The 17,218-nt window shown below is 41.1% G+C and overlaps 1 protein-coding gene across 1 annotated transcript in view; it reads left to right on the forward strand.

Annotated features, from left to right (window-relative positions):
* naalad2 (N-acetylated alpha-linked acidic dipeptidase 2) overlaps positions 1–17,218 on the forward strand; it is a 485,356-nt gene that overhangs the window by 131,788 nt on the left and 336,350 nt on the right. Inside the window, exons 7-10 of the mRNA XM_041199157.1 lie at positions 4,457–4,544; positions 8,167–8,262; positions 9,143–9,228; positions 9,621–9,740. Coding sequence (XP_041055091.1) covers positions 4,457–4,544; positions 8,167–8,262; positions 9,143–9,228; positions 9,621–9,740 — 390 coding nt within the window. The remainder of the gene's footprint in view (positions 1–4,456; positions 4,545–8,166; positions 8,263–9,142; positions 9,229–9,620; positions 9,741–17,218) is intronic.

Consider the following 17,218-nt stretch of genomic DNA (forward strand, 5'->3'; position numbering starts at 1 on the left):
ATAGTGTACCTGGATGACATCCTAATCACATGATCCACAGAAGCAGAACATGAGGCAAACCTGAAAGAGGTTCTGAAGAGATTTTTAGAGGCTGACGTTTGTTTAAAAAAAGAAAAGTGCACCTTCCAAGCAAACGAAGTTACATATCTGGGTCATTGAGTGGATGCCTAAAAGTTGCATCCATTAGAAGAAACCGTCAGGGCAATCAAGGAAGAGCCCTCTCCTACCAACGTCACAGAGTTCAAGTCTTTTTTGGACATGGTAAACAATGACGGTCGATTCTTGCCTAATCTATCTACAGTGTTAGCCCCTTTACACTTAATATTGAAGAAGAACCACAGATGATCCTGGAAGGCACGGCAAGAGGAAGCCTTCACAAGAGTCAAGAAACGTTTACACTGATTGCTTCTGCTAGTGCAGTCCAAGAAACCGATTATCACTTGTGATGCATCTCCCTATTGAGTGGGAGCAATATCGTCACACAAGATGGAGGATGGATCTGAAAGACCAATAGGATATGCATCTAGAACCTTTTCTGCAGCTAAGAAAGGTTACTCACAAATTTAAAAAGAGGGATTATCTATCGTATATGGAGTAAAAAAGTTCCATCAATATTTGCACAGTCAACCCTTCACCAGAGTGTCAGATCACAAACCATGTAGATCTGAACTAAGTTGTCAGGATGGTACCTTATTATGGGGAGCAAGAGTCGTTATCTGTGTGCAAGGAAGAGAACCATTTTTGGAAGAACTTCATAGTGCACATCCTGGTATTTCGAAAATGAAGATGCTTGCATCAAGTTATATCTGGGGACCAGGTATAGACAGTCTAGAATAAATAGTTAAACACTGTCTCCAGTGTCAGCAACAGCAGAAGTTGCCCATTTCAGCTCCACTGCATCTATGGGAGTGGCCTAGTCGACCCTGGCTTAGACTACAAATAGACTATGTAAGTCCATTTCGAGATACCATGTTTCTGGTGATTATCAGTGCACAATCAGTGGATGGACATGTTTGAAATGAGATCACCTACTTTGTATGCAGCCATTGAAAAACTGCTCCAGAGTTTGTGTTCATGGTTTACCTGAAGTTATTGGGCAGGATTTTATGTGTCGGCGAGCGGAAGCGGGGCCGCTCACCGACGGATAAAATGACGTGCGGTGTTGTCGGGCGGAACTTCCAACGTCACTGTGCCCCATTTAAATTTTCAGGAAGGCGGGGGCGCAGCAAAATCAGCTGCGCACCCGCTGACCTGTCAATGGCCAATTGAGGCCATTGACAGAATCAGTTAAGTAATTAAAGGACCTGCCCGTCCAACCTTAAGGTTGGCGGGCAGGCCGGGAGCCCTGGTGCGAATTAGAAAAAGCATGAAACCTCATCCACGGGCGAGATGAGGTTTCATGTAGGTTTTAAAAAATTTTAATTAAGTTTTTGTAAAAATTATGGACATGTCCCAACTCATGTGACAGTGTCACATGAGGGGACTTTAGGAAAGTTTTATTTTTCTATTTTCAGGTTTTTAACATTTAGAGCCAATCTCCCTGAGGCTGCACATACGCATGCACGAAAGAGTGCACTCTCGATTTTGGAAATCCCCCCCGCCTGCACAGGGAGCGCATAGCGCTTCTGTGCAGATGTCACACTGGGCGGGCCTTAATTGGCCCGCCCACGTAAGATGGCACTGCGCCCCAATCGGGGCGCCGATCAGAAGCGCACCTGTGCACGCCCACCCTTCAACTTGGCCCCTGATGGGGGGGAAAATTCAGCCCATTGTGTTAGTTTTCACCAACACTGAATTCCAAAGATTTGTGAACCTAAATGGGATTAAACATGTCAGAACAACACCGTATCATCCCTCATCCAATGGGTTAGCAGAAACAGCAGTACAAACCTTTAAAACAGGCTTGAAGAAACTATCAAAGGGAATGTTAGAAATATCAATTTCAAGATTTCTGTTCAGCTATTTTACAACTCCTCATGTGACCACTGGTTTAACACCTTCAGAATTGTTAATGAATAGCCAACTTCATACAGAATTGAGTCTAATATTCCCTAAACTGAGAGCGGAAGGTGGAGAGAAACCGAGTAGTCAGAAAGGGAATCATGACATTCACACTAAAGATCGAGAGTTTACAGTGGGAGAGACAGTTTTTGTATGAACTTTTGCAACTGGATGGAGATGGGTCCCTGGTACAATCATCTCTGAAACAGGACCTTTATCATATCAAGTCAAAGTGAAGAACAGGATTTTAGGAAAGATGTGGATCGTCTCAGAAGTTGAGACTCCAACAGCCAGTTAATCCACCTGAAATCGAAGTCATAATTTCGACCCTTGAGGTGCCAGAGCGATAAAGAATTAACATACTGGATGTCACTGTTGAAGTGAATAATTCTGAACTGCCATTGTCTAAGGATGTCCCTGATGCTGCAGTTCCTGTGCAAGTCGATCCAGTGGAAGAACCTCCAGTTGTAGAGTTGTATCGCTCTACCTGAATCTGAAAACCTCCTCAAAGACTAAATTTATAATGGCATGAACTGTATATAATTGTATATAATATGGGTTAAGATGTTTTTGTAAATAAGAGGGTAAAACAAAATTAAAGGGGGAGGAATGTAGTAGTTGTAAGTTAAACCATTTCTTACCGTTATGGAGATCATGTGACTGTATAGATGAATCCTTCCTAAGCGTGGGAAATCTTAGGGGCGGAGCTTTTTAGCCTTGGTTTTGGACAAGCATGTAACCTCACCTGGTGTCTGTAAATAAAGTTTATTGTTTCTTACAAGAAACCTGTCCTGCATGTTTGTAACAGTTGTGTAACCTGGAACATTTATTTCCCAACCTTGGTCACCTTATAACCATGACTCAGTAATGGCGATTAGATTGAAACCATTTATTTATATTTGTGCCACTAGTTCATCAATCTTATTGTGAATGCTTCACAAAATCAGGTAGAGTTTTAAATTTTATTTCTTTACTGCTATTTCCTGCATGGACTTACTCGCTGATACACTATTACTGTTAAACCCTCCGTCCTTTCTTATTACACTCTGCCTGTCTTATCCACATTGTTATATTGTTCTATTGCCTTGACTTTTACTCTTGAGATTTCTAAGCCACCCTTCACCTGAACCCTATCTAATCCATTTAGCCGAGTAGTCGGGTGTGTCCTCCATGTGAGGAGGGACTTCATTTTTTCATCCCGGATGTTAGTGAGGAGGGCTTTGAAGTGTTGACTGGTCAGAATGTGCCTTTGCCATTTCTAGGCTGGTGCCTGATTGTCTGGTTTTATTCTTACTAAGTCTTTGTAGTGGTTTTGAGACAAGGCAGTGGCTTGCTCAGCCATTTCTGATGGCAATTAAGAGCCCACCACAGAGAGGGCTGGGGTTTCACATACACATTCTTTGAAGTGGCAGAACAACTTATTAAAGATGTGAAAAAAACTTATTAGATCCTTGCCTTTATAAATAGAGGCATAGACTATAAAAGCAAGGAGTTATGCCAAACCTTTTATAAATCACTGGTTAGCCCTTAGGTCGAGAATTATGTCCAATTCTAGGTATCGCAGTTTAGGAATGCTGTCAAAGCCTAAGTGAGGCTGCAGAGGAGATGTACTTGAAATGGTACCAGGGATTAGCGATTACAGTTAATAAGATCGACTGGAGAAACTGGTGGTGTTCTCCTTGGAGCAGATAAGGTTAAGGGGAGATTTAATAGAGATACTCAGATTTTGAGGGGTTTTAATAGACCAGGAACCAGAGGACATAGATTTAAAATAATTGTCAAAAAAACTGAAGAGAGATGAGGATAATTTTTTAAGTTGCAAGTTGGAATCCATTGCCTGAAAGGGAGATAGACGTGGAATGAATAGTAACTTTCAAAGGAAAATGGGAAATGATCAATATATATGTTGATCACTGTATGGGAACATTGAATTCATGTTGCATGCAGTGCATAGCAAAATAGTGCAGAAGGTAATTCTGGATATGTTTTTGAGCATTGGTAAAACTATTGTTCTAATCTTTATATTAGCTCACTTTGAAGTGCCAGCCTAAGATAAGAGTGAAATAGTAAAGGCGATAGAAAACCAGACGTTTAGGATTTGGTTTGGATCTACTTAGAACAAATGTTTTAAAATGTCTTTATTAAAATTTTTCAACAACCCTGTAGACTTGTATATGTCTATACAGAATGGTAATTGTATGGTTGATTCGAAGTATGTTATTAATGAGATCTTTGACTGATGTAGACATTCAGGTAATAATGATAGTTAGAGATACCTTGTTCAGCATTACAAAATACAGTGCAATTTTAAAGTGCAGTAATTATATTATTCACATGTAGATACTTCACACCAGTTCTTAGGAATGTTTACAGCATCAGATTGCACAAAATTAGCTTAACATGTATTACAAAGAAAGTTTTTGTAATGTACTTGGTTTTCCATTCTTCTCTTCAGAATATGCATTCAGATTGGATGAAGGCATTGGCCTTCCAAAAATTCCTGTTCATCCAATAGGCTATAAAGATGCAGAGGAGTTGCTGCGGTAAGTTGTCTAAAAATGCATATTAGTTTTGTTCAAAATGAATTCAAATTCTTAAATCGCCATAGCAGGATTTGAACTCACACTCTTGATTTATTATCCAGTCCTGCTGAACTGCTGGTGCTGTCACCTCACCATCAAACACATGTGCTATTTAACATCCTCCTGTTAAGCCAAAACACAGTTATTTACTTCCTGAAAAATGCTTGCATATTTAGCTTCGTATTCTACTGCACTATTTTTTCACGTGTTTGTAAGTATTGTTGATCAAATACTGCTTCAAAATCAAAGGATACAGCAGGATTATCATCTCAAGGAATATTCTAAAATCACAGAAAGACTCCATCGTTCTGTCATATAATGTTCAGTACTAGAAATTATAGATTTTTGTTCTGCAGGCATAATAGCCAGGACTTTTTGGACACAGCAGGGGTCCTGTTGCTGGGATCCAAGTGGTGGGCAACCCACTGTGGTGGGTGGTGGAACCTGGAGTTGCATTTTGTCCACAGCAGCAATTAAGTAGCTACCGCTCGGGGCTGCCATCAAATTAGGGATGGGAGCTTGCCCCGAAGGGCTGCAGGCCCATTCAGAGTGCTGCCAGCTCAGGAGCCTGAGCAGCACCATTGCTATCAGTGGCCATTGCTGCGACTGCACCTTGAGGATGAGGGCACATTGATGGACATGCATCCTCACAGCAAACTAAATTGGACCTTGGATGTCAGACCTGCCCTAGTAAGGAGGGAGGGCAGGCGATGCTAATACTGCAGGGGCACCATTGCCATTGAGGGGCTCTTCCATGAACCAAGGAGTTCCCAAATAGGAGCAGCCCCCCAAATCTCCCCGCTGGAGCCGACTGTGAAGCTGCCAAGGTTTGCTGGTGGTCTCTCCATGTGTTCCTGACCTCTGCCACCACCAACCGCCACTGGTAAAATGCCATCAGAGATGGGAAAAGGTCTTCAATTGGCCACTTAAGTGGCTCAATTAGCCTCCGGGTGAGAGGTCACCTTTCTCACCTCTGGCAAAATAGCATGGTGACAGGAAGGCACTGGGTACATCACCCAATACCTTTCCATGCCATTTTGTCAGCCTGCCTGCCTCCAGGCCCATAAAATTCCAGTTATAATATTAAAAAATGAAAATTTGAAAAGTATTAAAGTATCTTGACCACCATATACTTGCTGTATGCAAATCGGCTATTGCATTTCTCTACGTAGTAACTACACTTGAAATGTAATTGGTTCTGAAATACATAGGATGTCCTGAGATCATGAAAGTTGCCATATAAATGAAAGAGATGGTAATAAAAACCTGAAACCCCTGAATTACAAAGTTGTTATAAAGAGTAAGATGAAGCAGAGTAAGGGGTATTACTAATTTCAACTTGATAATACAAGGTAGAATCAAGCTGAATATCAAAATACAGAGGAGAAATGATAAAGGAAATGAAAGGGCTGAAAAGATAATAGACGAATAGATTGACAGCTAATGAAAAAGGGCATGTAAAGGTCTTTTACAGACATATTAATAGTAAAAGAATTGTCAGAGGAATAGGGAACTAACTAGGGACCAAAATCTGTCTGTGGATGCAATAAACATGTCTGTGATACTACTGAGTACTTTGCACCAGTGTTTAGCAGGGAAATGACTTTGCCAAAGCTACAGGAAAAACCAAGGTTATTAGAATTCCAGATGGCATAACAGTTGTCAAAGAGGAAACACTAGAAATGCTAGCAGTACTTAAAGTGGGCACATCACTGATCTGGATGGGGTGCAATCTAGGTTGTGAGGGAAGTAAAGTTAGAAACTGCAGAGGTGCTGGCTACAATCTTTCAATCCTCCTTAGATAGAGAGGATGAGGGTCAGTTAGTTCAGTTGATTAGATGGCTAGAATGTGGTGCAGAATGATGTCAATGGCACAGGTTCAATCCCTGAACCATCTGCGGTAGTTCATAGAGACCTGCCTCCTTGCTTTGCTCAATGCTTGAAGTGCCCTTCAAGCTATATAACCACTTGACTCGAACAGAGAGAGATGCTTGTGGACTGTGGCTAATTACCAGATACAGAGGTGGTGCCACAGCACTGGAGGATTGCAAATGTTACATCTTTATTCAAAAAAGGAGAGGTAACAGAGAGGAAGAATAAGAGCAGTGCAGTTGATCTTGTGTATTTGGACTTTCAAAAGATATTTGATAAAGTACCAAATAATAGGCTAGTTAACAAAATTGAAACCCATGGAATTAAAACAGGCAATATCAACATGGATGTTGAAGGGCGCAAGTTTAAATGAGGTGCAAGAAATCTTTGGAAGTGGCACCACAGGTTAACAAAACAGTTAATAAAGCATTTTGGATCTTGACAATCTTTAAATAAAGGCATAAAGTACAAAAGCCAGGAAGTTATGCTAAACCTGTATAAAGCTATAGTTTAGCCCCAGCTGGATTATTGTCCAGAATATTGCCGTTGGCGTGTGGGGTGGGCCCGACACACCGACGCGCAAAATGATGGGCGATGATGTCAGGCGTGCATCCCGACGTCATCGCGCGTCATTTAGATATTACATTCGGCGCGCCCGCTGAACTGTCAACGGCAGATTAAGGCCATTAAAAAAACAACTAAAGTAGTTATCAACGCTGCCCTTCCAACCTTAAGACTGGCAGGCAGACAAAGAGCCCAAGAGGCCTTCGTGTTTTTCAGGAAACCTCATCCATGGGCGGGTTGAGGTTTCCTGAAGGTTTTATAAAATTATTAATTAAATTTCGCACAATTCACAAACACATCCCAGCTCATGTGACACTCACATGAGGGGTCATGCTTAAATAATTTTTAACTTTATTATATAAAAATTTTTATTATCTACTTAATCTCCCTGAGGCAGCTCTGTGCCTCAGGGAAATTGCTGCGCTTTGGCCCCAACTCTCCCTCCTACCCCAGCTCGCACAGGTCACTACTGGGTGCGCGTCACGCTGGGCGGGCCTTATTTGGCCTGCCCATGTAAAATGGTGGCGTGCGCAGCAATCAGCTCCATGCCCTCTTCCACCCAGCCTGTCCGACATAGGTAAGTTTCTGGCCATTGCATCCAATTCATGGCACCACACTTAACAAAGGACATGAAAGCTTTGGAGACGGTACAGAAGCAACTTACTAGTGTGGCTGCAGGGAAGTTACATAGATAGACAGGAGAAGTTGATGTTCTCTTTACAGCAGAAAAGCCTAGATGAAATTTGACAGGGATATTTAAAATTAAGGAGGATTTAAATAAAGTAAGCAGAGAGAAACTATCTCCAATGGCAGAAGGATCAAAAACAAGAAGACACTGGTTTAAAGTGAATGGCAAAAGAGCCATAAGGATAATATATTTTTGCGCAATGATTGGTTAAGAGGCTGGTGGATAATTGGATAAGTGGAATAACTGTTAGGGATATGGGCAAAAAGCAGGACAATGGAACTAATTAGATTGCTCTTCAAAAGAGCCGGCCCAACCCGATGGGCTAAATGGCCTCCTTCTGTGCTACACTAATCTGTGATTGCAAACGTTGGCAGTGGACTTGCTTCAGTCTACAGAATAATTGCAAAAGTAAGTTGCTTCTTATTTTCTTTTAATGTACTTGCTCACGCTCTTCAACAGTTACATGGGAGGGGTTCCAGCCCCCAGTGAATGGAAAGGACAACTGAATGTTTCTTACAACATTGGACCTGGCTTCAAGGACAGTTATTCCTCACGGTAAGTGTGTTTCTGGTAGATAAGAGCAGACTACAGTTTTCCTGCATATTCTACATTATTGACAACATCCTGTCTTGCCCTCTCATAATTTAGTCTCTTACATTGTATTGTATCCATGTTTGTGTCAGCTGCATCGAGGACACCAAATCGTAGATTGCCATGCTTCATAATAATATTGATATTCTCAATATAACGACATTTAGAACACAACCAGTAGCCAATTTTGTATTCTTACAATGTAAAAATAAAAAATGTAATGTAATTGGTATCTATCTTCTACTAAACATGGTGACGGCTCTCAGGATTCGAAAGGTGTTGTACCAGTAGATAGTGCTGTTGATGTAATATGAGAAAAATTGAAAATAATGTGGTAATACCAAACGTTATGTGACAGCACCAAAATTCCTGTGATGCTTTTCCTTCAAATAAATAAGGGGATATGCGGTAACCTTTTTTGATTCATTCACCCCACCCCACCCCGACTCGGGCTATCTGTACCTTGCTTGTCCTGCTTTCTACCCTTAATTAGCACATTCCTTAGATAATATCATCACCTTCAACACCTCTTTGTCCTTTTGTCTGTGACATCTTTTGGTTATCTCCACCTATCACTGGCCCTCTATCCAGCTCTACTTGTCCCACCCCCCTTAAACCAGCCTATATTTCACCTCTCTTCTATTTTTACTTAGTTCTGTTGAAGAGTCATACGGATTCGAAACGTTAACTGTGCTCCTCTCCGCAGATGCTGCCAAACCTGCTGAGTTTTTCCAGGTATTTTTATTCTTGTATATGGAAATGTAAAATGGGCTAAAGTGAGTAGTTAATCTGAATGCATGACTTTTTTTTGCTGGAACACTAAAAGATTTATTTAAAATTTTAGAAAAGTCAAAATGCACGTTTACACAAGAAATGAAGTGAGACGAATTTATAATGTAATTGGCAAGATTCGAGGAGCAGTGGAACCAGGTGAGAATATTTCTGAATATAAAATTATTTAAATTTATTGCATTTTTGTATTTCTGAGATCACATGTTTCTGCAGTGCTGGAATTTATTAATTTTACAAAAAAGTTGCATGCACTTTGGACAATGGCTTCTTCGATAAATAATATATAATTAATTGTACAACAGAGGAGTTAGATTGGCTAGGATGCAAAGAACGTTATTTAACATTTGATCTGGAACATTGACACAGAAGTTTCAAAGAGTAAACTGTCTCCACTTTTAGCATAAACATGGCTACTTTATGAATACACAAAAGTCACATCTATATTAAGAAAAGGGTTTGTCACTTGATATTGCTGGAGATGCTCTTGCATAAAAAGAAAAAAAGAAAAGTGTCTTTATTTGCTGTAACAGATCGGTACGTCATATTTGGAGGGCATCGTGATGCGTGGGGACTTGGCAGCATTGATCCAACGTCAGGAGCCGCTGTTTTACATGAAGCTGTGCTAAGTTTTACAAAACTTATGAAAGAAGGTAAAAAATCTCTGAATGTAACACTTGTTATGGCATCTACCGTTTTTCTGTGTAGGTGATTTTATCTCTAAATTCAGAGACTGAGAATTACAATTGACACAATCTCACACTAAATCCAGCACCTTTATTGAGAACAAAGCAGTTTTAATTAAGTCATGCAGTTACCCCTCAGATGATTGATAGGCGATTACTGTAAATCACTTAGGAGTGAACTTTGACCAAGATTTTCCTACTTGGTTCACCAGGACTCTTTCCATTGATATGTATATTCTCTTTTTTCAAACACTACCCGTTGATACATTTCTTCTGTCTTTCTTCTTGAGCCCTCTTGTATGGGACTTTTTCAGGGGATCACATACAGTTTAGTTTTTGAAAGAGCTCATGCATAATCCTCTTCTGGATGCAGATGGGTTAGTTGGGTGCATGATCAGCTATTGGTTGGTTATCGTATTCCCAAGCTGTCTTCCATTGGCTTAGCCATATAAGGACTTCCTCCTGTCCTGCTGTGTTACTTGCCTGGCTTTGATCAGTTTGCTGTGATTAACTGTTCTATTTCAATGTAAATTGTCCTATTCAATTCAACAATATCACTGCAATTAACAAGCATTGATGTAATTAGCAAGTATGGCACCCATCCAATTTCCACAGAACAAACACTGCTCTAAACTAATAACCAGTAACCCTTTGCTTACAGCTGTAAGAGGCCTTGTTTTTGTTGCCTTGAAGGTACTAATCTTTCCTGAAGTACAGATCCACAGGCATGCACAGGTCTCTGGTATATCATTCAAATGGCCATTCATGTGCAAACCTAAACATTGCATTTCAGCATGCTATTCAACATGTAGAGCATCACTGCTGAGATCATTCCTGTTCATACCAACACACTTTGCAACAGCCCTGTTCTACTTGATCAGCACCCTATTCACCACCTTAAACATTCACTTCCTGTACCACTGGCGTAGTATGTACCATTTATCTGCAAGGTGCACTACAGCATGGCATCAAGCCTCCTTCGACAGCACCTTCCAAACCCATGTCCTTTACCACGTAAAAGGACAAGGGCAACAGACGCATGGAAACACCATGATCTGCAAGTCACACACCATCCTGACTTGGAACTAATTCGCTGTTCCTTCACTGTTGCTGGGTCAAAATCCTGGAATTTCCCCCCTGACAAAAGTGCGACTGTATCCAACCATATAGATTTCAGCGATTTAAGAAGGCGGCTCACCACCACCTCATAAGGGTAGTTGGGGATGTGTAAGAAGTGCTGGCCTTGCCAGCAATGCCCACATCACATGAATGAATTTAAAAAATGAGAAGTGTACAACTTGGCCGCTTGTTTTCTTCTTGGCCCTGGGACACGGGTTAATTGTAGCATCCCAATCGCTATCCTGGTTGATGTCCACAACTCAGCACAGGCTAGAATTGAACCTGGGACTTGAATGGTCTGATTGCTTTAGTGCATTTACATAGCAGACCATTCTGAGAGTTGCAGCTCTCTTTTAATTGAGAACTAAGCACAGTATTTATTTTTCAACAATTTTTGTAATTCTACACTGCATCAATTTTTGGATACTTTATGATGTGCACTCAACAGAAATGCAAATTAGAGAATCTGACACAAAGGTCACTGCACCTAATTTAACCACTTTTCTAGTCATTAGGTTTACTGGGATAGATGTTAACATTCGCGCATCGTATAGCCATGGTTGGAGTGAAGAGGCCATTTGAAGGACCAGCAAGCTGTCAGCCCCAAACAACTGTCCTGATGCAGCTTGTTCAAGTTAGGCTGGCATAGTATTGGGCAGATCAGAGGCCATCTGACTGACAACAACATATGTCCTGGGGGAGCTTCAAGTTTGAGCTACAGAGTTAATGTGGGACTGGAGAACACCCATGGTATGATGTAGAGAGTCGCATGATGGTAGGCTGTGTGCAGTATAATCTGGAAGGAGCCAGCATGGAGGCTGTATCCATGCAGGGTTCTACCTTGGCTATGTATATAGTTATGGGTTACCAATAAGCAGGTTATGTTCAACCATTTGAGCCTCAAGTGAGACGCCAAAAAACTTTACAACATGGTGGCAGTGAAGAATGGATCCCAAAATCCTAGAGAAGCTGGAGAAGGAAGCCAGAATCACACAGCATTAAAATCTGAAGATATTGAAGGCTAGCCTGGGCAAAGTGTGCCTAAATTGAAGACACAGTTGGAGATCACCTTAAAAAAAAAGCTCCATTTCAGATGTGGAGGCTGAAGGACTCCTTCAGGGTATGTGAAGGTCCATTGCCAGACCCGATCAAAGGCAAGTCAAGGAACCTAGCTAGATTGTTCATTCATCTGTTATAAAAGCGCAAGATGAAGCAATTGAGTTTCACAAAGGATCTTTGAAGGACCTTCCCATTCTACAAGGACCCCTTGGGCCAAAGTCACAAAGAGAAGCAAAATGAGTTTAATGTCACTTTAAATGAATGGACAAACCAGTTGTCAGAGAAGACTCAGCAATGTTCAATATTCCAGGAGGAAACCAAGAGCTACAGGAAAGAGTCTGAAGAGATGAAGAACCAAAATGGAAAAGAGGAGGCACTGAAAGGAAAAGCCATAGAGCTTTCCAAGCTGCAAGCGGATAATGAAGCACAATTAAAAAACTGCAACAAGTTAAGATTTTGCTGGAGACATACCTGGCTAACAATGAAACCAAAATGAATGACAAGGTCAAAGCTCTTCTGCAGACAGAGAAAGAAAAGACAAAATAAGATCAGAAAATGAAAATCTGGCGCTGAAACTCAAGGCGCTAGAACAAAAAGCACTGGATGCCTCAAACGTACTGAGAGCAATTGAGGTCTTGCAAAAATGAAATGACTGAAATGAAAAGCAAGAACCTAGAATGTCAAGGAAAAGTTGAACAGTTGCCAGGGAAAGTAGAAGTCCTCGCAAAGAGAGTGAAGAGTTTCAGAAACAACTAGCAAAGTAAAATTAATGAATGTGAGCTTGGAGGATAGCACACAGAAATTAGGTTCAGCTATGGAAGAACTGTTCAGTGTGGAGAAGCAACTTTCATAAATGAAAGATGACTTTGCTAAAGAGAAAAGGAGAACTGAGAAGAACACTGGAGTGTTGCTCACAGGAAATAGAACACTTGAAGAAGAACATGAAAGATGAGATGCACAGTTGGGAGGAGCAGGCCCAGACTTTAAAAGCAGATAACTTTGAAACAAAGGCAACTGAACTCAGCAGAGTAGGTGTTGAGCTGAATGAAAAGATTAGTCAGCTTGTAAAATTACTGAAAAATAAGAGAGTAAACAAATATTCGGGAAAATTAAGAAACAAGTGGAAATGGAGGTTCCATTTTTGCAACATCAACTTCCAGGAAGAACATGGTGGATCTGTGTCCAATGTCGGAATGAACAGAGTGACCGTTCCCTCCGGGGGGATCGGGACGAACCCATGGTCCCTGGTAGGGGTAATCTGTAGGGCCCCAAACAGCAGTTTAGCAGTAGGGTACAGGAGAAACCAGGAAATACTGGGAGCATGTAAGAAAGGCATGGCAATAATCATGGGCGATTTTAATGTGCATATAGACTGGACTAATCAAATTGACAAGGGTAGCATTGAGGGAGAGTTCATAGAGTGTATTAGAGATTGCTTCTTGGCGCAATATGTTATGGAACCAACCAGGGAGCAGGCTATTCTGGATTTGGTTTTGTATAATGAGATGGGATTAATTAATGATCTCATAGTAAAAGATCCTCTAGGGAAGAGTGATCATAGCAAGATGGAATTTCAAGTTCAGTTTGAGAACGAGAAACTTGAGTACCATACTAGTGTTCTGGAGTTAAACAAAGGTAACTACATAGGTATGAGGGCAGATTTGGCCCTAGTGGACTGGGCAGGAAGACTATAAGGTAGGACAGTTGATGAACAGTGTCAGATTTTTAAGGAGATATTCAATTCCTCCCAAGTAAAATATATCCAAATGAGGAAGAGAGATGGTAAGAGGGGGGGGGAAAGCATCCATGGCTAAGCAAAGAAGTTAAAGATAACTTAAAGGCAAAAACTAATGCATACCAAATTGCAAAGGCGGGCTGGAAGATTGGGAAACTTTTAAAGATCAAGAAGGGGTTACTAAAAAAAAATAAAAAGAGCAAAGGTAAATTATGAAAGAAAACTAGCACAAAATGTAAAACTAATAGCAAAAGCTTCTACAAGTATATAAAAGGAAAGAGAGTAGCTAAAGTGAATGTTAGTCCCTTGGAGGACAAGATCGGGGAGTTAATGGTGAGGAACGCAGAAATGGCAGTGATGCTTAATCAATATTTTGCCTCAGTTTTCACAGTGGAGGACACTAGTACCACCCCAATAGTAACAGGTAGTGCAGAGGATATAGAGAAGCAGGAACTTAGAACAATCACCATCGCTAGAGAAAAAGTACTGAGCAAACTATTGGGACTAAAGGGTGACAAGTTCCCAGGACCTGATGGCCTACATCCCAGGGTCTTAAAGGAAGTGGCAGTGGAGATAGGGCATGCATTGGCTATAATATTCCAAAATTCCCTGGATTCTAGAAAGGTTCCAGTGGATTGGAAAAATGCTAATATAACGCTCTTATTCAAAAAGGAGGGAGGTAGAAAGTAGGAAACTATAGACCAGTTAGTTTAACGTCTGTCATTGGGAAATTGTTGGAATCCATTATTAAGGAAGTAGTAATGGGGCATTTGGAAAGTCAAAATGCAATCCATCAGAGTCAGCATGGTTTTATGAAGAGTAAATCATGTTTGACTAATTTTCTAGAGTTCTTTGAAGATGTGACAAGCAAAATGGATAATGGGGATCCTGTAGATGTAGTATATCTGGACTTCCAGAAGGGCTTTGCTAAGGTGCCGCACAAAAGATTAATACACAAAATGAGATCACACAGAGTTAGGGGTAATATATTAGTTTAGATAGAGGATTGGCTGACCAACAGAAAGCAGAGTTGGGATAAATGGGTCTTTTTTCTGGATGGCAAGCTGTAACTAGTGGGGTGCCACAGGGTTCGGTCCTTGTGCCCCAACTATTTACAATCTATATTAATGACTTGGATTCAGGGATAAAGGTACAATAGCTAAATTTGCAGATGACACCAAAATAGGTGGGAAAGTAAGTTGCAATGGAGAAATAAGAAATCCACAAATGGATATGGACAGTTAGGTGAATGGGCCAAAATTTGGCAGGTGGAGTTTAATGTGGATAAGTGTGAGGTTATCCATTTTGGTCGGAAGAATAAAAAGGTGACCTATTATTTAAATAGAGAGAAACTTCAGAATGCTTCAGTGCAGAGGGATCTGGGTGTCCTCGTGCATGAATTGCTGAAAGCTAGTATGCAGGTATAGCAGGTAATAAGGAAGGCAAATGGAATTTTGGCATTTATTGCTGAAGGAATAGAGTATAAAAATAGGGAAGTGTTGTTGCAACTGTACAAGGCATTGGTGAGACTGCACCTGGAGTACTGTGCAGAGTTTTGGTCCCCTTACTTGAGGAAGGATGTAGTTGCACTGGAGGCGGTTCAGAGGAGGTTCACTAGATTGATTCCAGAGATGTGGGGCTTGTCTCATGAGGAGAGATTGAGCAGTTTAGGCCTATACTCACCAGAGTTTAGAAGGATGAGAGGAGATCTAATTGAAGTATATAAGATGCTAAAGGGAATGAACAAAGTAGACGTGGAGCAGATGTTACCCCTTCTGGGGCATCCTAGAATGAGAGGCCATAGTTTTAGGCTAAGGGATGGTAGATTTAAATCAGAGATGAGGAGGAATTACTTTTCTCAAAGGTTCGTGAATCTGTGGAATTCACTACCTCAAGAATGCAGTGGATGCCGGGAAGCTGAATAAATTTAAGGAAGAGATAGACAGATTTTTAATTAGTAATGGGTTGAAAGGTTATAGGGAGAGGATAGGAAATTGGAGTTGAGGCCGGAATAAGATCAGCCATGATCGTAATGAATGGTGGGGCAAGCTCGAGGGGCTGAATTGCTTACTCCTGCTCGTAGTTCTTTTGTTCTTATGTTCTTATGATGTCCATACAAAGCGGATGTGTTGTCGATAAAAAGAAATTCAACTCAAAGGAGCCTGAAAAGCCAATTAAATGGAGACAACTGAACACCGAAAACAATAAGTACTACAATTTCAATGCCAAGTCGACAAAGTCAACCCAAAGCAACTGCAACTATCATTCCTCCAAACGTGACAAGAACAAGATCTGGAAGAATTGTTGAGCCTCCAGACCATCTGAATTTCTAAAGTCAGAGACTTGAGTTGGGGAGGGGTATGGGGGAGGGGGAGAAGGGGTAGCATGGAAGTAAAGAAGATTGTATTGTAAATATATTTGGGGATCGACTTGGGGAGGTGTAGTATAAGGGTGTTCGGGTTAGTAAGGGTTAATGTGGAATTGGAGAACAGTCCCACCCATGGTATGATGTAAAGAGTTACATGATAGATTGCGTGTTGTCAAGAAAACAAAAAATTGTAACTTTTTCTTCTGGTAATAACCCTGGCATATTTTCTTATGTACTGGAAGTCACACTGTAATTGGATTAAGAACTACAGTGATGGCAAAGGTCTAAAGTGCACAGTAACAGTGGTTTTGATATGTTAATGAACCAAGAGGAACTTCCATCAGAGTTTTGCATAAAGCTATAACAGGAATAGCTTTGAATTGAGTTATTTTAGTCCAAAGGGGGTATATGCAGCTTGTAAAAAGATGTAAGGTAATAGGGTAAAGATAGGGTAAGTTTGTTTTTACAAGGTTAAGAGCTAAAGTAAAGAACAATTTAAGCAATTCTGGGAAGAAAGGATTTCAGAAGAGACTGGTTGAGATAATAGAGAGATCAAAGGAAGGGATGCAATTAAGGAAATACTAAAGCCTATGTGAGGGTGCAACGTCTTAGATCTCCCAGAAGACAACAGGGTAGCTGGTCAGAATTCCCAGAAGACAGTGTGAACAAGGCCAGACTTAAAGAAGCAGTTTCTATCAGCCTCGGAGGTGTGTAGGGAGTGAGATAGGGTCCAGGGATACCTCTGCAAGAGGTAGGACATCCTTTGGGATTGTTAAAAGTGAATATGATTGTGCACCTTTTACATACAAACTCATTGGAATTGTCAAGCTGTCAAAGGACTGTCCAGCTGTCAAGGAACTTCTAAGGAACTGTCCAGCTGTCAAAGCTGTCCAGGAAGCAAAGCTTTCCCGGAAGTGTCAAAGCTGTCCAGGAAGTGTCAAAGCTGTCCAAGGTTACTAGTTGAGTTGGCATGGAGGGGGTAAAGGCAAAGGGTATTGGGGACATTTGTTGGCACTTAGTTGGCATTGGGGTACAGGGCAATGGTGGTGTGTAGAGGGGCATGTCTTGGCATAAGGGTATGGGGAAAATAGGGGTGGGTGGAGGGGCATGGCTTGGCATAGGTTGTAAACGATGGGGCATAGGGAGGTGTGTAGGGAGTGAGAG

This window comes from Carcharodon carcharias, chromosome 11 (assembly GCF_017639515.1).
Source record: "Carcharodon carcharias isolate sCarCar2 chromosome 11, sCarCar2.pri, whole genome shotgun sequence".
Taxonomy (NCBI): domain Eukaryota; kingdom Metazoa; phylum Chordata; class Chondrichthyes; order Lamniformes; family Lamnidae; genus Carcharodon; species Carcharodon carcharias.